The 22,623-nt window shown below is 42.1% G+C and overlaps 1 protein-coding gene across 7 annotated transcripts in view; it reads right to left on the bottom strand.

Moving 5' to 3' along the window:
* HHAT (hedgehog acyltransferase) overlaps positions 1 to 22,623 on the bottom strand; it is a 324,736-nt gene that overhangs the window by 232,397 nt on the left and 69,716 nt on the right. For 5 of the 7 annotated variants that reach the window (XM_057727696.1, XM_057727697.1, XM_057727698.1 and 2 more), the window contains 3 exons: positions 21,296 to 21,490; positions 18,256 to 18,471; positions 6,890 to 7,061 (listed from right to left, as the gene is read on the bottom strand). In XM_057727696.1, coding sequence (XP_057583679.1) covers positions 6,890 to 7,061; positions 18,256 to 18,471; positions 21,296 to 21,490 — 583 coding nt within the window. The remainder of the gene's footprint in view (positions 1 to 6,889; positions 7,062 to 18,255; positions 18,472 to 21,295; positions 21,491 to 22,623) is intronic. The other 2 variants (XM_057727701.1, XM_057727700.1) reach the window with 2 other exon arrangements.

Here is a 22,623-nt window from a genome sequence, read left to right as displayed (position 1 = left end):
TGTACATAGCAACAGAGGGTCAAAATATTTGAGGCAAAAACTGACAGAAAACCAAGGAGAAACAGATGAATCCACTATTGTAACTGGAGATTTCAACATCCCTCTAACAGAAATGGACAGATCTATCAGGCAGAAGATCAGTAAGGACATAGCTGAACTCAACAGCACCATCAGTCAAGTGGATATAATTGACACCTATAGACTATTTTATTCAACAACAGAATACACAGTCTTCTCAAGCTTACATGGAACAATCACCAAGATAGACCACATCCTGAGCTGCAATAAGTTAGGCCTAAATAAATTCAGGAGAATAGAAATCATATGACGTCTGCTCTCAGATAATAATGGAATCATATTAGAAATCAACAATAGATAGCCAGGAAATCTCAAAATACTTGGAGATTAAACAACACACTTCTAAATAATATGTCATTCAAAGAAGAAATCTCATGAAAAGTAAAGCATACTTTGTATTAATAAAAATAAAAATACAGTTTATCAAAATGTATGGGATATAGCAAAAGCAGTGCTTACAGGGAAATTTATAACATGGAATGCACATATTAGAAAAGAAGAAATAGCTAAAATCAATAACCTAAGCCTCCATGTTAGGAAATGAGAAAGAGAAGAGCAAATTAAATCCAAAGTAAACAGAAGAAATAATAAAACTCAGAGGAGAAATCAAATAGAAAATACAAAACCAATACAGAAAAAGCCAACAAAACCAAAAGCTGGTTTTTCGAAAAGATCAGTAAAATAAATGTTTCCAGCCAGATTAACCAAGAAAAAAAGAGATACGACACACATTACTAATATTACAATGAAAGAGGGGACTTCATTACAGAGCCCATGGACAACCCTATGCCCACAAATTCAACAACAAAAATGAAATGAACCAGCTCCCTGAAAGATACAATTTGCCAACTCATACAAGAAGAAATAGATAATATGAACAGGCCTGTATCTATTAAAGAAATTAAATCAGTAACTGATAACCTTCTAAAACAAGAAACATTTAAGCAATACCAATACTCTACAATCTCATCCAGAAGAAAGAAAAAGAGGGCATACTTCCTAACTCATTCTACAAGGCCAGCATTATTCTAATGATAAAATCAGACCAAAAAATTACAAGATAACTACAGAACATAGATGCAAAAATCCTCAACAAAATATTAGCAAATCAAATTCAATGTATAAAAACAATTATACACCATGAAAAATTAGATTTATCCAAGTATGCAAGGCTGACTCATCATCTGAAAATCAATTAATGTAATCCATCACATCAACAAGCTAGAGAAGAAAAAAACCGCATAGTATCAATATATGCAAGAAAGAGGCACTTGACAAAATCCAATACCCATTCATGATAAAAACTCTCAGCAAACTAGAACTAGAGAAGAACTAGCAAAGAGCATCTACAAAAAAAAAAACCTACCGCTAACATGATGCTTAATGACAAGAAAACAGAAGCTTTCTAGCTTCAGACTGGATCAAAAACATCATACTTAATGGTGAGAATCAAGAAAAAGACTAGGATGCCCCCCTCTCCCCACTTCTTTTCAATATCATGCTGGAAGCCTTAGCTAATGCAATAATAGAAGAAAATGAAACAAAAAACATACACTTAGGGAAGGAAAAAAATTACTTTTCTTTGCAGATGCCATGATTATCTATGTAGAAAATCCCAAAGCAGTAACAACAATAAAAAATCTTCTGGAATAAGAGACTGCAGCAAGGTTGTACAAAACAAGATTAATATACGAGGGTGAGTCAAAAATTATCTGCACTCAGTTATATTAAAACTTCTGTTGGCCACACTGTCTCATCAGTGCTTTCCATTCAAGGCAACTGTCTCCCCAGTCACTGCTGTCCAGTGTGAACATGTTACATTAGTTCATTTGTAACTGTGTGAGCAAAAATCGATGCCCCACTTGTGATCTGCATGAAAGAAGAGTCACACGCAGTGATTCGTTTTTTGTGGACTGAAGGTGTACCTGGTGCCATTATTTATCAAAGACTTTGTCCACATACTTCTGCCCAAACTGTCAACACTCTGCAAAAACTTCATTTTGAGGTGTTAAAGCATCCTCCCTATAGTCCTGGTCTTCCATTGGACTTTCACCTGTTTGGTCCCCGGAAAGCAGTCCTATGAGGACAAAGATTCACTTCCAATGAAGAAGTGAAGACAGCGCTGCATTCATGGCTCGCACTCAGCCTAAAACATTTTTTAATGAGGGAATACGAAAGCTTGTTGACAGATGGACAACATGTACTGAAAAACAAGGAGATTATGTCGAAAAATGACATATTTGTATTTTCTAAAAGTTAATTAAAACAAATTCTACAGCCAGAGTGCGGATAATTTTTGACTCACCTTCGTACTAAAAGTCGATTGCTTTCCTATTTACCAGCAATAAACAAGTGGAATTTGAAACTAAAAACATAGTACCTTTTACATTAGCACCCCCCCCAAAAAAAATTCAGGTGTTAATATAATATGTGCAAGTCACGTATAAGGAAAACTATAAAAGTCTGGTGAAAGAAATCAGAGAACTAAATAAATAGAGAGACAGCCATGCTCATGCATAGAAAGACTCGAGATGACAAGATGTCAATTTTTCCATACTCCATCTATAGATTCAGTGAAATCAAAATCAAAATCCTAGCAAAATTATTTTGTGGATATTGACAAAGTGATTCTAAAGTTTATATGGAGAGGCAAAAGATCCAGAATAACCAACACAACTCTGAAAAAGAAGAAGCAAGTCAGAGGCCTGCCACTATTTGACATCAAGACCTACTTTAAAGCTACATTAATCAAGACAGTGTGACACTGGTGAAAGAATAAACAAAAAGATCAATGGCACAAAACAGAAGCCCAGAAATAGACTCATAAATATAAATAAAGTCAACCAATCTTTGACAAAGGAGCAAGGCAATATAATGGAGCCAAGAAAAAAAATTAATGGAGCAAAGATAGTGTTTTTAACAAATGGTGCTGGAAGAAATTCATGTCTAATTTCTTACACCCTTCACAAAAATTAACTTGAAATAGATCATAAACCTAAACACAAAACACGCAAGTATAAAACTCTTAGAAGATGACACAGAAGAAAACTTAGGTGACCATGGGTATGGTGGATTTTTAGATACAACACCAAATGCACAATCCATGAAAAAAATAATTGATAAGCTGGACTTCATTAAAATTAAAATTTTTTGCTCTGCTAAAGACACTGTCAAGAGAATGAGAAGATAAGCCACAGACTGGGAGAAAATATTTGCAAAACATACATCTGACAAAGGACCGTTATCTAAAATAAACAAAGAACCATTAAAACTCAACAATTAAAAAATGAACAATCCAGTTTAAAAATGGGCAAAGACCTGAACAGAGAGCTCACCAAAGAAACTATATAGATAGCAAATAAGTATATGAAAAGATGCTCCACATTATATGTTACTGGGGAACTGCAAATTAAAGCAATGAGATACTACTACACACCTATTAGAATGGCCAAAATCCAAAACACTGATAACACTAAATACTGGCAAGTATGTGGAGCAACAGGCACTCATTCATTGCAGGTAAGAACACAAAATGATACAAACACTTTGGAAAACCAAAAAAAAAAAGCCAACTTGAAAAAAGCCAGTTTGGCAGGTGCCTACGGAAATAAACATACCCATACCGTGTAATCAAGCCATTGCAGTCCCTGGCATTTATTCAAAGGAGCTGAAAACTTATGGCCACGTAAAAATCTGCACATGGATGTTTGTAACAAATTTATTCATACTTGCAAAACTTAGAATCAGCTGAGATGTACTTCACTAGGCAAACATAAATAAACTGTGGGACACCCAGACAATGGAATATTATTCAGCACTAAAAACAAATGAGCAATCAAACCATACAAAGACATGGAGAAACCTTAGAGGCATATCACTAAGTGGAAGATGTCAATCTGAAAAAGCTATGTACTGTATAATTCCAACCATACGACAACATTCTGGAAAAGGTAAAACTATGGAGATGGTAAAAAGGTCAGTGGCTGCCAGGGATTAAAGGGGAGAGAGGGCTGAATAGAGCACAGAGGATTTTTAGGGCTGTGAAACTACTCTGTACATTACTATAGCAGCGGATACACGTCATTACCTCATTACACATCTGTACAACACTGAGTAAATCCTAATATAAAGATGGACTTTGGGTGACAATGATGTGTCATTGCAGGTTCATCAATTGTAACAAACTGGTGGGAACGTTGATAGCGGGGGAGGCTGTGCACATGTGGGGCAGGGGATATACAGGAAATCTCTGCACTTTGCTCACAATTTTGTTATAAACTTAAAATTGCTCTAAAAATAAATCTATTTTTTAAAAAAAGATTTTATAAAAAGGGAATGATATTCTTAAGGTCAAGGAGACTGTCCCTCCCCAAGCTATGTGTGTACAGAACGTATCCTCACGGGAGGGAGTGCTAGACCATAATATGTTCTGCTAACCTCCCAGAGACCCTCATGCTGGAATCCATCTTGGCTAAAGATGTGCGCACGGAGGGGAGGGCCGTGAGCCAGATCTAATGTGGACTGGGAGCCAAACAAAGCACGATGATTGGCCAGAGGAAAACTGGAAAACGTCCCCCATATAAGTGATTTAAACCACCCCAAAACCATCTCTCTGTCTCTCCCTCTTTGAGACCACCCATGCTTTCCCTGAATGTATCTTCTCTCCTGATAAACACTTTACTTGTCTCACTAACAAAAAGAAGGGGGGTGGGGGGTAATGATAAACCTAAAAGTCAGGTTATCTTTGTGGAGGGGGTGAAAGAAGGTCATGGGATTGTGGGTGTAAACAAAGGGTTTCTAGGATTCTGGTTCGTTCTTAAGCTGAGTGGTAGGTACCCAAAAGGATCACCGACAACTTTTCTCAGTCACTGGAGTTACCACCCTAAATGCTGACCTTAGGTGTAATAGCTGTCTGAGATAACTTTTCCTTTTTGTTTAAACCCCATTTTGAGTTTTGCTTTCCAGCTTTCAAAGTTAAAGTCACCCAAACAGATACAATCTCTTAATTTGGATGCAGTACAGCTGGAATCTGATTTAGCATACGCCATCACTTAATCCTATTTTGTTTGCCTAAGTGTATCCTTAAAGCCTTAGATTATTAGTTACTCCTAACTACGAAAACAAGATTTTTGCTTAGGAAGAAGAGTCTGTCATTAAAACAACTCCTCATTTTTCCAATCCTAAAAGGCATCTTCCCTGAAAACATTCTGATTAAGCATGTGTGATAACAAGGGCAATCAAGATTTTAAAAAAAAAATCTATAAATCACCAGACAGATAAGGAGTCAGGCCCTCAGCAGGGAGCAGCTTAATCTGGCCGGAAGATCAGACATTTCCCATTGGAGCCACAGGCTGGAGGTCAGACCACAGGGCTGAATTCAGCTACCATGGGAATTCTTAAAAGGAGCACAAAGAAATGAGGAAATATCATTTGAGAAAGGAGCATGTTCTCTGTTGTTTTGGCCAGAAGAATAAAGAACAATGGCATCTCCACAGAAAGTCGTATACTGGAGACTGTGTCCTGCTAAGCAAATAAGACCTCCAGCCCACCTATCTGCAGACAGAAAGAAATGGTAGACAAGAAAAAGGGGCCAGCAGAGGGGCCTACATAAGCACACACCATTAATTCTACCTACCATTTTAGGAGGTAAGTCCTTCGCCTGCATGGTGTCACGTGGTCCTCCTAACAACCCTGCAAAGGTGAGTCTGCTCATTTGACAGGTGAAGATGCGGAGAGTGGCAGGAAGCTGCCGCCAAAGGCTGCCCACTAGCAACCAGCAGAGCTGAGGTTGAAACTTATATCTTGCTGGGAATGGATAAAGAAGATGTGGTGTATATATACAATGGAATATCACTCAGCCATAAAAACAATGAAATAATGCCATTCACACCAACACGGATGGACCTGGAGATGAGCACACTAAGTGAAGTAAGCCAGACAGAGACAGATACCATACACTATCACTTACATGTGGAATCCTAAGAAACCATACAAATGAACTTATTTACAAAACAGAAATAGACCCACAGACACAGAAAACAAACGTATGGTTACCAAAGGGGAAAGTTGGGGGTGGGGGGGCAAATTAGGAGTTTGGGGTTCACAGATACCCACTACTGTACATAAAATAGATGACCAACAAGCACCTACTGTATAGTACAAGGAACTATACTCAATATTTTGTAATAACCTATAAGGGAAAAGAATCTGAAAAAGAATACATACACAAACACACACACATACACACACATCCATGTATGTATATATGTGAGTGTGTGTATGTGTGTTTATGTATATATATATGTATAACTGAATCACTTTGCTGTACTCCTGAAACCAACACAACATTGTAAATCAACTATACTTTAATTAAAAAAAAACATATATCTGTCTGACTCTAAAGCTCATACTTGTTGCTTTATATCATACACAAAAACAATAAGGATTACTGCAGAACTCAATCTTAAAGTATTACCTCTTAGCAAGGATTCCAAGCTGCACCCAGCCTCTCTTCCCTACTCTTATCAAGTGCAATGCTGGCCACACCAGGAAGATGTGAACCCAGCTGAGCTTAGCAGGATTCCATTAGGTGGAGGGACTGCTACCATCCTTGGTTCCCAGACCACAAAACCCGGCCCTCACCTCTGTCAGCCACCTCACGGTACATCATCTCGGCCACAAGAGGAACAAAGTTAAAAAAAAAAAAAAAGGAGAGTTTGCTCAAGGCAAGCACACCCGTCTGCCCCTGGTCCAGCTTCGCCATGAAGCTACCTCTCAGTGCTTGTTCTACTGCCAGTGATTTCCACGTTACCTAAGGTCCAGCACGAGACGGCCCTCAGGAGGGAGGTGCTGCTGTAGATGGCGTGCATGTACATAAGATGAACCATCAGCTCCGCCAGCCACCAACAGAAGAGGAGGCGGCCCAGCCCCAAGACAAGGACGGAAAGGCTGGCCTTCGGCGAGCCCTGCTCCTGCTGCTGCATCTAAAGCGGAAACAAAAGAAGTCATTAGATGGCACCTCCATTTTTAAAACCTTTCAGAGTCCCCTAGACAACGGTTTTATGAATTTTCATTTTCATTGCATTCTTATAAATTTTCATTTTCGCTACATCTTCCAACAGAGGGCTTGGTTTAGTTTGCCTTGGGAATACTCCGTGTTCTCAGATAAAAAAAAAAATTGAGTCTGACAAATACCATACAATATCACATATACGTGGAATCTAAAAAAAAAAAATGAAACGAACTCATTTACAAAATAGAAATAGACCCACAGACATAGAAGACAAATTTATGGTTATCAAAGGGGAAAGAGGGGAGGGATAAATCCGGAGTTTGGGATTAACAGATACCCACTACTACAAGGGTGAGCGAAAAATTATCCGCACCCTGGCCGTAGAATTTATAGAAGTTTTAATATAAGTGGAGTGCGGATAATTTTTGACTCACCCTCATATATATAAAATAGATGACCAACAAGGACCTACTGTATAGCCCAGGCAACTCTACCTAAAATCTTGTAATAACCTATAATGGAAACAACTCTAAAAAAGAATATATATATATGTATATGATATATATATACACACACACATATATATAACTGAATCACTTTGCTGAAACGAACACACTGCTTTAAATCAACTATATTTCAATTAAAAAAAAAATTTAAGTCATGTCCAAGCTAGAAAACTCTGTCCAAGAGTAAGAATAGTGTGGGGGCCACAAGCTAGCCCAGTGCCAAGAACCAGGAAGGGGTTCCTCATCCCTTCACCCAGCCAGCAGCCCTGCCAAAACCCGGGGTGGAGGACAACTCCTGATGTATCCTAGACAAATATAGAAAAACAAGAGAGCGCGTGTAAGTTTTCTGGATCTTACAGGGCCACGATTTTGTTAGACTGAAGGCTGCCTTGAAATGTAGAGGTGAAGCGACTGCCTAAAGTGTGAAGCTGCTTCTGCACACATTAGCCGGCAAAGGATACAGACTTGATTCAGCGGCTGACAATTAGGGCTCCAGACACTACATAAACAAGAGAGGTCATTTTCACGATGTTGATTCTTCCAATCCAGGAACATGGTATGTCCCTCCATCTGTTTGTGTCATCTTTGATTTCTTTCATCAATGTCTTAAAGTTTTCTGCATACAGATCTTTTGCCTCCTTAGGCAGGTTTATTCCTAGGTATTTTATTCTTTTGGTGGCAATGGTGAATGGGAGAGTTTCCTTAATTTCTCTTTCTGCTCTTCCGTTGTTCATGTATAGGAATGCAAGAGATTTCTGTGCATTAATTTTGTATCCTGCTACTTTACTAAACTCATCAATTAGTGCTAGCAGTTTTCTGGTAGAGTCTTTAGGGTTTTCTATATATAATATCATGTCATCTGCAAAGAGTGACAATTTTACTTCTTCTTTTCCAATTTGGATTCCTTTAATTTCTTTTTCTTCTCTGATTGCTGTGGCTAACACTTCCAAAACTATGTTGAATAACAGTGGTGAGAGTGGACACCCTTGTCTTGTTCCTGTTCTTAGAGGGAATTCTTCCAGTTTTTCTCCATTGAGAACAATGTTGGCTTTTGGTTTGTCATATATGGCTTTTATTATGTTGAGGTAATTTCCTTCTATGCCCATTTTCTGGAGAGCTTTTATCATAAATGGATGTTGAACTTTGTCAAAAGCTTTTTCTGCATCTATTGAAATGATCATATGGTTTTTATCCTTCAATTTGTTGATATGATGTATCACGTTGATTGATTTGCGTATATTGAAGAATCCTTGCATCCCAGGGATAAACCCCACTTGATCATGGTGTATGATTTTTTTAATGTGCTGTTGCAGTCTGTTAGCTAGTATTTTGTTGAGGATTTTTGCATCTGTACTACCCAAAGCAATTTACAGATTCAATGCAATCCCGATCAAATTACCAATGGCATTTTTCACAGAACTAGAGCAAGAAATCTTACGATTTGTATGGAAACGCAAAAGACCCCGAATAGCCAAAGCAATCTTGAGAAGGAAAAATGGAGTTGGTGGAATTAGGCTTCCTGACTTCAAACTATACTACAAGGCCATAGTGATCATGACAGTATGGTACTGGCACAAAAATAGAAAGGAAGATCAATGGAATAGAATAGAGAACTCAGAAGTAAGCCCAAACACATATGGGCACCTTATCTTTGACAAAGGAGGCACGAGTATACAATGGAAAAAAGACAGCCTCTTCAATAAGTGGTGCTGGGAAAATTGGACAGCAACATGTAAAAGAATGAAATTAGAACACTTCCTAACACCATACACAAAAATAAACTCCAAATGGATTAAAGACCTAAATGTAAGGCCAGACACGATAAAACTCCTAGAGGAAAACATAGGCAGAACACTCTTTGACATACATCAAAGCAACTTCCTTTTTGACCCACCTCCTAGAATCATGGAAATAAAATCAAGAATAAACGAATGGGACCTCATGAAACTTAAAAGCTTTTGCACAGTGAAAGAAACCATAAACAAGACTAAAAGGCAACCCTCAGAATGGGAAAAAATAATTGCCTATGAAACAACGGACAAAGGATTAACCTCCAAAATATACAAGCAGCTCATGCAGCTTCAGACCAAAAAAGCAAATAACCCAATCCACAAATGGGTGGAAGATCTAAATAGACACTTCTCCAAAGAAGACATACAGATGGCCAACAAACACATGAAAAGATGCTCAACATCACTCATCATCAGAGAAATGCAAGTCAAAGCCACAATGAGGTATCACCTCACACCAATCAGAATGGCCATCATCACAAAGTCTGGAAACAACAAATGTTGGAGAGGGTGTGGAGAAAAGGGAACTCTCCTGCACTGTTGGTGGGAATGTAAGTTGGTACAGCCACTATGGAAAACAATTTGGAGGTTCCTTAAAAAACTACAAATAGAACTACCATATGATCCAGTAATCCCACTCCTGGGCATATACCCAAAGAAAACCATAATCCCAAAAGAAACTTGTACCATAATGTTTATTGCAGCACTCTTTACAATAGCCAGGACATGGAAGCAACCTAAATGCCCATCAACAAATGAATGGATACAGAAGATGTGGCATATATATACAATGGAATATTACTCAGCTATAAAAAGGGATGAGATGGAGCTATATGTAATGAGGTGGATAGAACTACAATCTGTCATACATAGTGAAGTAAGTCAGAAAGAGAAGGACAAATATTGTATGCTAACTCACATATACGGAATCTAAAAATGGTACTGATGAACTCAGTGACAAGAACAAGGAAACAGATACAGAGAATGGACTGGATAACTCGAGGTATGGGAGGGGGCGGGGGATGAAGGGGAAACTGAGACGAAGCGAGAGAGTAGCACAGACATATATATACTACCAACTGTAAAATAGTCAGTGGGAAGTTGTTGTATAACAAAGGGAGTCCAACTCGAGGATGGAAGATGCCTTAGAGGACTGGGGCAGGGAGGGTGGGGGGGACTCGAGGGGGGGCGTCAAGGAAGGGAGGGAATATGGGGATATGTGTATAAAAACAGTTGATTGAACCTGGTGTACCCCCAAAAAAATAATAATAATAAAAAAAAAAAAAAAACTAAAACATTAAGATAAAAGAAAAAAAAAAAAAAAAAAAAAACAAGAGAGGTCAGTCCCTAGCGGAAGGTGATCCTGACATGCTTCTTTAACTTCTCTCCTCTAACCATCAGTGCACTGTGGGTCCCACTGCAGCCAGGAGGGGCGGCAGGCACCGCCCGTAGAGGTGACGGGTGATCTACACTCCAAGGAATTAATTTTTATTCTATTCTTGAGCATATATTCTATCATGGTCTCAAACTGTCCCCTTACAGCAAGAAGCCAGACCAAGAAATTCTGGCTGGTGCAGTGAAATTGCAATAATCTGCATAAATGGCTTTCCCCCTTTTGCCATCTGCTTGGTTAGCTACGCCAAGGAAAGCTGTTGGTTTAACTTTTTTAATGTAAGCTGATCAAACTAACAGGAACTTCCTTTTCCCTTTAGTTTTCTTCAGTTCACCTCAGAAAGATATTTATTAGGAAACAAAGGTAACTGCTTTGAAGGATCCACCCAGCCAGCTTTGACAGGGGAAGCGCTAGCTGAGAAGGTAGGAAGATGGGGCACAGAGGGATCTGTCGTCTTGCGGGGATCACAACTCAATGCAACTACAGCCACAGCACAGCGACCCAATGCAGACCCTCTTCCCTCTCCAGGCATAACTGAGGGTGGTTTTCATCCAAATTGTTAGGTCAAGCATGCATGCTCTGTGAGACCCTACAGAGTCTAAAGCAGAGCAACTACAAGCCAGAGGACGGCAAAATCCTCAGTGAGAGACCCCTACCTGACTGATCCCTCGTGTCTGCATTATATAACTGAGAAGAGAAAGGAAATAACCCAAACGTTCAACAGTAGGGGCTAGGGGCTTGGTTAAATGCATGAGTGCACCTCAGTCTTACGTGGCCAAGAAAACTATTTTTTGATATAAATGTGCATAAAAAAATGCAAGGCTGGAGACAGAGACACCAAAATGGTAATCTTTAGATGGTAAAGTTCTTTTTTTTTTTTTTTTGGCTGCGTTGGGTCTTCGTTGCTGCATGCAGGCTTTTCTCTAGTTGTGGAGAGTGGAGGCTACTCTTCATTGTGGTACACGGGCTTCTCATTTTGCGGTGGCTTCTCTTGTTGGGGAGCACGGGCTCTAGGCACGTGGGCTTCAGTAGTTGTGGCATGCGGGCTCAGTAGTTGTGGCTCGTGGGCCCTAGAGCGCAGGCTCAGTAGTTGCGGTACACGGGGCTTAGTTGCTCCACAGCATGTGGGATCTTCCCAGACCAGGGGTTGAACCCATGTCACCTCCATCAGCAGGCGGATTCTTAACTACTGCACCACAAGGGAAGTCTCTAGTAAGATCCTTAAGTTATTTTTTTTTAACAATTATTATTTTTGTAATCAGGGGAAAAAGTAATGTAACCTTATGATATTGTGAAGATGTTGGTCCTCCCTGCTAGAGAGGCAAGCCCTTGTGTAAAAAATGCCGAGTCTCAGGACCTCCCCTGGGGACCCCAGCATCCTCTATGAGCAAGCACGCCTTTCTCTCTCTATTGTGCTAGTCTCATCTTTATTTCTCCTTACCTTCCCAACTCACCCGGAGATTTTCTTAGCTACATGCTGAGTTCCCCTTTCATAATTCTCAACACTTTCCCAGCTCTCTAAAGCAAACACATTTTGACTGAATGACCATCAGCAAATGAGGAAACGATTACAAATACAGTGTCCATCAGTCTGTGGAGGTTAGAACAGTTCACACCAAGGCAATCGGCGAGGCTAAGACATGAGAGGCACCTAAAACCACTCCAGACCAACAGACAGGGACTTGGTGCCAGGCTTTTGGAGGAAAGCAGATTCCCTGGCTGAATGTGACAACGACCTCAAAAGCAGTGTTGACAAAGGACAATCTTTGCACAACTGTCTCCAGTTTCTAAATAAGCAACTATGAGCATGGCCTGCAAGCCCCCGAGCAGACCCCTAACCCCAAGCTCTGGTCCCCTGAACACCAGACCTGAACCCGAGGTCTTGGAGCATCACTGGGTGTGCAGCCCCATCCCAGGGAGCAGAGATGCAGCTAGACAGGAGGGGGGCCACTGCAGGACCAGAACAAACGGCCATGCCAGACAATCAGGAACATAAGTCTGTCCAATCACCTCCAGCTCCAGGCAAGTACATGTCAAGGTCAGTCCAGAGCCCCTCCTCTCCTGCCCCAAACAATACGTGGTCTAAAAAGACACGAGTATCTGTAATTAAGGAGAAACGTGAGGTGCGTTTTGTGACTGACTGTCTTCCCGATAATGACTTCCCTACTTCCCCAGGGCCACACTTGCTCAGCAGGTTTAAAAAGGCATAATTATATGTCACCACTGGACTAGCAAGGCTGGACTTTTCTCTGCAATGCTCCCTTTTCAGTGCTGGATGCCTCCCCATTCAGAGTAAGGGAAACGTCTATTCGTTAACTGCACAAGTAAACACAGCAGAAGGAAAACAATCCAATTTTTCATTCTATTTGCTTTTACTTAAAAAAAATGGTTATTAGTCTTTCTGTAGAGTCATGTCATTACTGCAGTCCATGTATACCTTCCATCTATTGACTCCCTTTCATTTAAAAAACTCAGTATTTTCCCCTTGTCGATCCAGCAGGAAGGAAAGACACACCATACACAGCTCACCTAATGAGCAGGCTGCTCATTATTCAACCTCTGCACACAAAGCGTTTCACTTGAGATATTTCAAACCGAGGGGAGTGCCAACCTTAAGACCATTGGAAACTGCCATCAATGGGAATTCTTAGCTAAAGCTCCACTAAAAAATACACATTAATTCATCTGCAAAGTGCGTTTTAAAACACATTATATTTTAAAACCTCATTTCATGCAAATTGCATAAAAAGGAATATCGAACCCTTTCAAAGATATTCTAATGATTAAAGATGACAGTTCTCAAAGATGAAAGGTTCTTTTCTTTCACGTGCGAATAATACCCACATTGGAGGGCACCAAACAGAAGCCTTCCCCAGAGGCAGTTGTTCAACTGAGTCACCTCTCCTCCAACCTCCACATTTGGGTCACGGGCACTGTAGCCCGGTTGTTATTCCTTTGTTAATGCGGGAGCTTCTTTCCAGTCCATGGTCACAAGCCATACCCCTACTCCCAGTAAGTCATTCCCTAATCAGACCCTCACTGCCCCTTTCCCAGCATCCAGACCAAGGCCGGTGGCACCCAGTGGTCTCTGCCAGAACAGCCAGTGAGGCCTGCAGTCAGTGTAGCTGCTACAGGACTGGGACCTGGTCTGGCCAGCTTGAGCCTCCAGACCCGCACATCTACCAGCCCACACTACATCCTCTCTCTAACTCCTGTGAGGCCCACTGAGCTGGCAACAAGGCTCTGGTCTTTATCCTTAGCCTCTTTTTGCCTCCGTGTTATCATCTGTGAAGTGGGAGTAACACCAGTGTCTCTCTCCTAGGGTTGTTGCTAGGATGAAAGGTGTTAGAACATGGAAAGCCTGGTTAGGAGTAAGGGCTCGGTTAGTATTCCTTATCACAATTAGCGTCATTCCAGGTGTCTTCTAGAACCAGAGCCTGCCCCAAACTCTAAGTGGCTTGTCCGGGACACTGACTGCCGGCCCTGGTCCTTCAGGACCTGCCCCTGCACCTGCCACCACTGCCTGTGTCTGTCTTCCGCTGGCCTCCTCTGAGGCCAAGGACAGCCCCTGCTCAGAACCCTGCCCAGAATGGCCCCTGCTGCAGCCCTCACCTACCAGCCTGGGCAGCCAGGGCCTCCGTTCTGGCATAAACTTAGTTCTCACCCTCAAGAGCTTTCCTGGGAGAAATCTGAAACTGGCCCCTTATACGTAGAGGGCAAGGAGAGACCAAAGAAACAGCCAGGCTGTTCCGGATTGGCACGTGGCAGCTTTAATAAGCTAGGGAGCTTACAGACAAGCCTTGTCTTGGGTGCTGAAAGACAAGTAGATCTCTACATCCCCCGGCCAGGATTTTAAAGTTTAAATAAAGGCCTTAACTGGGTTTAGTCACGTATTCAGTGCAGGTGGTCTCAACAACACCTTCCTCTTTCAAGGTCAAAGCGATGTCCCTGAAATGGCTCCTAGCCTGGGAGTGGCAGGCAGAATGTACGTTCCAAGGGCAGGGGAGGGGTGAGGAGCCTCTGACTGCCCAGGTCCAGACTAGGGATCAACCAGTGATCACATCCATTCAATGACCTCCTCCAACAATTGACCCCGGAAATGACACCCGCTTCTGGACAACAATAACAACAATACTTGTAATAGTTAATGCCTCATAGTGTTACCTGTCAAGCCACATCACCCAGACAAAACCATTTACTCCTAGAACAACCCTATGAGGGAGGTAGTATTACTTTTCCCATTTTACTGATAAGGAAACTGAGTCACAAATAAGGTGAGTAACACACCAAACACTCTCAAGCCAAAGCAGAGCAGGGATTCAAACCCTGTAACAACAGGACTGGGCTCAAGAATCTTTGCTCCTAACCACCAACCAAGGTCCCTATCTGAGCACTGGCTCTTCCCCTCGGGGTGGGAGCACAGACTTCAGCAAGGAAAAGCCCCTGGTCCCCCAACACCCAGGCTCACCGTCCTCCCCCCGCACCAGCTTCTCATTGCGTGATTCAACCTGCTCAGAGTAAGATGTGGTGGCCCCAGGCTCCAAAGCTCAGCAAATAAACAGCATTTCCTGCCTTTCGCTAGACCTCCCCGCCGCTGTCCCCCCACCTCACCCCTGGCTCAGTATCTGAGTTCCATAGAACCCTGGGAGAAAAATAAATGGGGCCCATACTCCTGAAACTCCAAATGCCATCAGAGATGGCCTTGAAGTTAAGGCACCGAGGCCTGTTGACAGGCACATTTTTCCCTGTTCATGATCGATGTGCACAAACTTCACATGCCATACATTACAGAGGCACCTCTTCTATCCTCGCCTCATCCGGGGTATGTAAATTTACACACTAAAAAAGAAACTGGGTGAAAGACAGCATTCTCCCAGGGTGGACCTAACACTGTAAGTTTAGGGACTGTGGTTTGCACGGCTGGGGTGGTTTCCACGGCTGGGGTGGTTTCCACGGTGAGGCTCTGCTGCCCCCTGGTGGCAAGTCTCCTCCTGCTCTTCACAGTTTGTGAGCACTGACCTGAGGGACTAAGAGCCAAAATTTCAATACTACCATTTCCTATGACATTTATTCATTCACGCAAGCACGCATTCAGAGCAAGCCTTGCTTCCAAGCTCTTTCAGTTGGCTTTCTTCCACCCCCTCCCAGCCTTTCCCCTCCCAGCCTCTCTGAAGGAGTCCTTTCACCACCAGATTAGCTCCCTAGTTTAACTGCTCCCCTTTTAGACCCATTTTTCTCATGGGAGGTAAGTGCCCCATAGATACCACCAGTAACTGCAGAAACCACCTGGCTTATTTTCATTACCCTGTAGCTTATTCAGCATTCTGCCTTTTCTAGACCAACTTTTCTATGAATCTTCCCAGACCATAGAGAAAGGTTTCAATTTGCCTTTTTGAGTTCCCTGCTTTCAGCAATTGCTACCATTTTGAAGGGGGTAAAAGAGAGAGAGAGAAGACACAGATGCAACCCAGAGTCTCTATACCTGAGCCCCTACATGTAGAAATCCCTTCGTGATTCCAGACTGAAACTCAAGAGAACGAGAGCCTGTAGCTAAGGATTCAGGTGTGCAATAATCTAAAAGCTCACCTCTGTATAACAAATTCAGGACCCTACCACCAGCCTCTCATCCTACAGGGTACAATTAGAACGGAGGAGAGGAGAACTAAAAGGAATGACGATTTGCCTAACAACGAAGTACAGACCCCACAGGGATGAGCTGCTTAATGGATAAGAGGCAGGTAGGAAAATAATTTGTCTCCTCTTAATGGGTTTAGTCTAAGTTTCTCTGAGAATTATCTGTCTTCAAGAGAGGGGTGGGGGTGTGCTTGTGGATGTTTGGCCCAAAAGTTATTGACTGCAACATTAGAATTAAAAACTTACAATGGCAAGGAGGTTGTAAAAGAGACAAAATTTGGAGGGCCTGAGCCCACCCTACACTGGGTCTACCCCACCCCCACCCCACCCCACCCCATCCCCCTGCTCTTCTAAGAAATTAGGATTCTGGTTCTCAACCTCTAGCAGCATCAGGACTACACTGCTGGGCCCCGTCCCCAGGGTTTCTGATTCTGTAGGTCTGGGGCGGGGCCTGAGAATTTGCATTTCTGACACGTTCCCAGGTGATCCTGTAGCTGCTGGTCCAGGGACCACACTTTTGAGAATCACAGAGTTGGAAGATCAGCTGCTGTCACTAAACCACCTCTGTCTTTTACACAACAATTTTAACCATGATTTTCAAACACAGATTTTAAATTCCTTCATGGCAAAAGAATGATCCTAGGTAACCCTAACTGAGGTAGGAGAAACCACATGCTGAACAAACACCTGCCCAGAGTTATCAATTTCACTTAAAGATTTGTGTTGGGGAAAACATTCCAGGATTTAACTGGCAATGTTTAAACATTGTTATTCTTATAATGCAGAAATATACTTTTGAGTACAATGTGTAACTCAGTGAAATTTTTAAGACAAAATAAGGGATGTCAAAGGATCCTCCTGTTTTGGCAGGGGGCACCTTTCAGGTTGCCCTCCATTAATGTGAGACACTGCCACTGGCCCTGCTCTTCGAACTCCGTGTCCAGGCCCCAGTGTGTGTGCACACGTGTGTACGTGTGCACTTGCACATGTGTGCACTGTGTGTGCACACGTGTTATTATTCTCACCTCCATGGGGACTGTTTTGTTGCAGGGAGCGGGGCAGGAGTGTCCTTTGAGAAACACTGTTTTTAGAGATTATCAATTGATTATTAACACTTCAGGTGAATTAACTTAGTACACGTGTTCCACGAGGCTCGCTGTGGAATGAGGGAAAAAACACAAAGTAAGAGGAAAAGTGAGGTGGGAATGATGTAGGTAGCTTGCCATGAGCTTCAGATAAGACTGCCGTCCAGACAATGCTGCTGTCCAAACAAGGCTGTTGTCCAAAAGAAGGCAGGTGAGGTCCTGGGCAGAAACAGGCACCTAGACCTGAAAATGCACTGTGGCCTTCAAACCCTCTTCAGTTCCACTCTGTCATCCCATCCAGGTCTCCCCGGACAATCCTCAGGCCACGGCAGAGCTATTTCATAAGCAGTTTGTGAAGATAAAAGGGCACCTTCTATTTGGCAACCAAGAGCTTCGCCAGTTTCTCCTTCCACTTTCCAAGTAAGACCATGAGAATCCAGTTTTCTTCCTCTGGGTCTGCACTGCAGGGGATGCCCACCCCCAGTTCCTGCCTGTGCCTAGGTATTATTTCTGGCTGTTGCAGTCCACGGAGAATCCGGGTGAGGGCTCCTACAATCGACATGCACAAGAGATACGCTGACCTTTATTCTGAAGGCTTATTTCCCTGAAGTATTTCATTTATTACCAGAAATTATGACAATAATGTGTGTTGTAAATTTGTGGGCACCCCTGTATGAAAAGACTCATGGATGACCACAGCAACCAGGACAGAAGCTTCACCTGCAGAAACACCCTTCCAATCCCCGAAAGGCTCTACCTGTGCGATGAACTCCGGGAAGCTGAGGATGGGCCCATTGTGGAAGACTGGATAGTAGAAGACATAGGCCACCATCCAGGGAAAGGAGTAGGAGGTGCGCTCAGTGGGCGGCTGCTGCCAGCAGAGCTCCAGGCTAAAGCTGGTGTAGTACAGGCAGCGAACGGTCAGCGTGAACTGCAGCAAGTAGTACTCGTTTTCCGTCTGGTACCACCCTCTCTGCAAAGTCACAAGGAGACAACAACCCTTGAGTGTCAAGGAGGGACATCATCTAATCTCCTGGGAAGGAGAGACCTTCCACGGGCAGAGCAGCTGTACCGTCCAGGAAGTCAAGAACCACTGGACAGTGGGTAAAAGTCACTCATCATCAAAACAAAGCAGTTAATGAGCAGCAGGCAGAAGAGTGACCCCAGCATCAGCCATCAGCTTCACATTAAGCCTGATGCAACACAGAGTGAAGGTTTTCCCAGACATGCATCTGGTGTATACACCAGTGGATAGAACAGAGATCAGCTACATCCAATAGGTACTCTGACAGCCCCTTCAACAACTCAAGACAAAGAGAAACGTATACAGGGAGACCTCGGGATACCGCAGGTTCAGTTCCAGACCACTGCAATAAAACAAATATTGCAATAAAATGAGTCACACAAATTTTTTGGCTTCCCAGTGCACATAAAAGTTATGTTTATACTATACTGTAATGTGTAATAGCATTACATCTAAAAAAAAATACCTTAATTTAAACATACTTCATTGCTAAAAAAAAATGCCGATCATCTGACAACACAGGGTTGCCACAAACCTTCAATTTGTAAAAAAAAAAAAAAAAAAAAGCAATATCTGCAAAGCACAATAAAATACGGTGTGTCTGTAAATGTCGTGTTTGATTTCTGTCTTCAGCATATTTTTCCTTTTGCTCTTCTGTTATTAATTTGGCACCACATGCAGTGGAGGACTATTTTCCAAATAAGTGGTAGAAATCATCAAAAGAAATAGTCCCTGCCCACAATGTACCTAAATTCTCATACAGGAGATAGGTATGTAAAAGTATAATTATAACACAGCATGAAACAGAAAATAAAAAGCACATACAAAATTAGGTGCGGAACAAAAGACTAGCAGCAAATGTGGTAAAATCTTAATACTGGGGGAGTAAAATTATGGATCATCTTATAATCTATATTTTTATATATGTTCCACATTTTCTATCATACATATGTATTGCTTTCTTAATGAGAAAAACAGGTTATGGAAATAGATACAAGAAATAGAATTGGGACAAAGGAAAGAGTAGTTCATTTGATCCGTGAGGGTCTTTTAAGGCTTTACACAGAAAAACTAAGCACTGAACAGAGTCTCGAGTCCAAGCCCAGGACTTCAGAAGCCACCAAGAAAAATCAAGAAAACTGCATTTATGAGAGTATGAAAACCCAGTGCAACTAGTTTTTGGTCACTTGCCCTCTCCCCTTCAGCAATGTTTTTCACACCACCAACTTACATAACAAATGGAATACTTATTCATTGTACTAATGATGCTAATGGTCCCCACACAAATGATAATTACAATTGGAAACTGTCTTGAACATTTGCCAGGTCCCCCAGAAGTTAGGTGTGGATTTGTTTCTACTTTTATCGCAAATTAATTTTTTTAATATAATTTATTTATTTATTTTTTATTGGCTGCATTGGGTCTTCATTGCTGCACATGGGCTTTCTCTAGTTGCAGCGAGTGGGAGCAACTCTTCATTGTGGTGCACAGGCTCCTCATTGTGGTGGCTTCTCTTGTTGCGGAGCACGGGCTGTAGGCACGTGGGCTTCAGTAGTTGCGGCACACGGGCTCAATAGTTGTGGCTCACAGGCTCTAGAGCATAGGCTCGACAGTTGTGGCGCATGAGCTTAGTTGCTCCGAGGCATGTGGGATCTTCCTGGGGCAGGGATCAAATCCGTGTCCCCTGCATTGGCAGGCAGATTCTTAACCACGGAGCCACCTAGGAAGTCCCTCGCAAATCTATTTTTAAGCACACTTATTTAAATGATCACCTAGTTTAATCATTCTGGGAAGTTAACTATCTCTTGTTAGGAGAGAGACACTACCCTACTTATTCTCTTAAGTCGAGGTTTTGAGATACGTGCTTGAAGTATTCGCCCCAGTCCATTGGTAAGAGTGAAGAAAAATTAAGATAGCCTAATGATGGCAAAGATTCTTGAATTTTCACAATGCTACCATTTCTACAAAATTGCTTAACACATGTCATCTTGTTAGACCCTCAGAACAACCCCATGAGGAAGGCAGAGCAGCTGTTACCTCCATTTTCCAAATGACGAAATTAAGACTCAGAGGTTAAATACTGCCTCCAGTTTCAAGAGTGGTAGACACAGTGAATAGAAGAGACTAGAAAATCACTGGCTCATCTTTCCCGTTGTGTTCTTTCCCACAACTGTGCCACCCAGGACTCACCAATTCTAAGTGCCATCACTTAAATCAATGAATAAGCGAACAGATGAGCAAACAAATGAACAAAAATAAAGATGCCACAGGAAGTCCAGTTCCACATGATCAAAGAAAGAATATCAAAAGCTTCCCAAGATGTTCTGTGAAAGGAAAATACCTGCCCTGTCCGTTTCAGGGCCTAGAGTGGGCCTCTGATGAGATAAGGAATGTGAGAGTTCCCTATAAATTGTGCAGCACTCTACAGATAATTTTTTATTAAATGCATAGGGGATTATTGCTTTCTTTCCCTTTTGATCCTGTGACAACTGACACCATCCATGCCTACCAAAACTGAGAGAAAAGTTACAAGGTCAGCCCTGGGCAACCTCCAAAGGCTACGATGTAGCCAGACACAAAAGATTGCAGAACGCAACACCAAAGTTCACATGCATTAACCCCCTATGGCCACTAGGGGGAGCCCCACCACAGTTCTTCAACTGACTCATCTGAAAACTAACGCATCTACCTGGATGAGGGCATTGCCAAAGGGGCCTTCTCCTACCCAGCGGTAAAAAAAAAAAAAAAAAAAAAAAAAAAGTAGATTCTTACCTTAACTTCCTCCACATCTTGCAACCTCAGTGTAGACAGCAGAAAGAGAGAACAGAGCCATGATAGGATCAGCGACCGGAACTGGGCAACGCAGAAGGAGATGGTGGTGTGAATGAGAACCATGGCCATGCCTTGGGTCCCCAGCACACACCGGCAGGCCCACATCCCATAGGCTGCAAGGATCCAGGGTTTGTGCTGCAGACAGGGAGGGACCCAGCGAGAGAGACAGTGGGGGGGGAGGGGGGAGGAAGGAAAAAAAAAGAGTAGGGTAAGCTAACAGGCATTCCCATTGAAGGTTCTATATAAAAGAGGATAACGTTCTGTGACCTGTTAGCCAAACTATTCTCACTGCCCTGGGGATTTACTGTAACACAGACAGAGGATTCAGAGGGACCTTCCACATTAACCTCAGAGTGATAGCTGCGGACCCCCAGGTCCCCATAACTCCACTGGATCCACCCAGAAGAAAGGAACCACTTTCCTGCCTTCAGCCAAAGACACCCAGACCAGATCTTGCAAGAATAAGAAATATAGCTGACTTTTCAACAGACATTATGGGAGCCAGAAGATAGTTGGAAAAGCTGCCAATGTGACACACTAGCCACTGCATACACGAGTCTGCCAAACGAAGGTGAGATAAAGACTACATTTCTCGGGAGTCTTATTGAGAAAATTGAACCATCCAAACCACAAAAGGCTTTCCAAAATCTAAACCAGAGGTTTAAAAGTAAATATCTAATTACATTTTTATTTCATTAGCATATTATTTACAGTCAAATTTGTGTCACAGAAAAAGTATAGCTTACCTGCTTTCAGTGATATGGGGACTTTGCATACAATCTAATTAATACATTTATTCCCATTTTAGGAGTATATTTACTCTTGGTCATATCTGGCTGGTAAATCCTTACTTTAAAAACCACAATAATGTTTAACATTGTTTGAGAGGCCACATATCACGGTGGTGTGATTACTCAAGCTTTGAAGTCTCAACTGCCTCAATAAATCCTGGTGTCCCCATTAACTAGCTGTGTGACCCTAGGAAGTTACTTAATCTCTCTGTGCCTTGGCTTTTTCATATATAAAATTAGGACAATAACAGTACCTAGTTCATGAGGTTGTCATGAAGATTAAGTAAGTTAGTGCATGTAAAATGCTTACAATGTCTGTATACATAGGAAGACACTTCACATACTAGTTATTATTCCTATAGGGAAATGTGCTGTATCTTTTTGGTGAGCACTCAAAAATAGGATCTCCAGGAATACACTGAGTTGAAAGTGGGGACTGCCTGATAGTAGGTCTTCTTGTGAAAACAGAAAGACTTC

This window comes from Hippopotamus amphibius, chromosome 3 (assembly GCF_030028045.1).
Source record: "Hippopotamus amphibius kiboko isolate mHipAmp2 chromosome 3, mHipAmp2.hap2, whole genome shotgun sequence".
Taxonomy (NCBI): domain Eukaryota; kingdom Metazoa; phylum Chordata; class Mammalia; order Artiodactyla; family Hippopotamidae; genus Hippopotamus; species Hippopotamus amphibius.
Note: the sequence above shows the minus strand (reverse complement) of the source record. Positions and strands in the feature narration are given on the sequence as shown.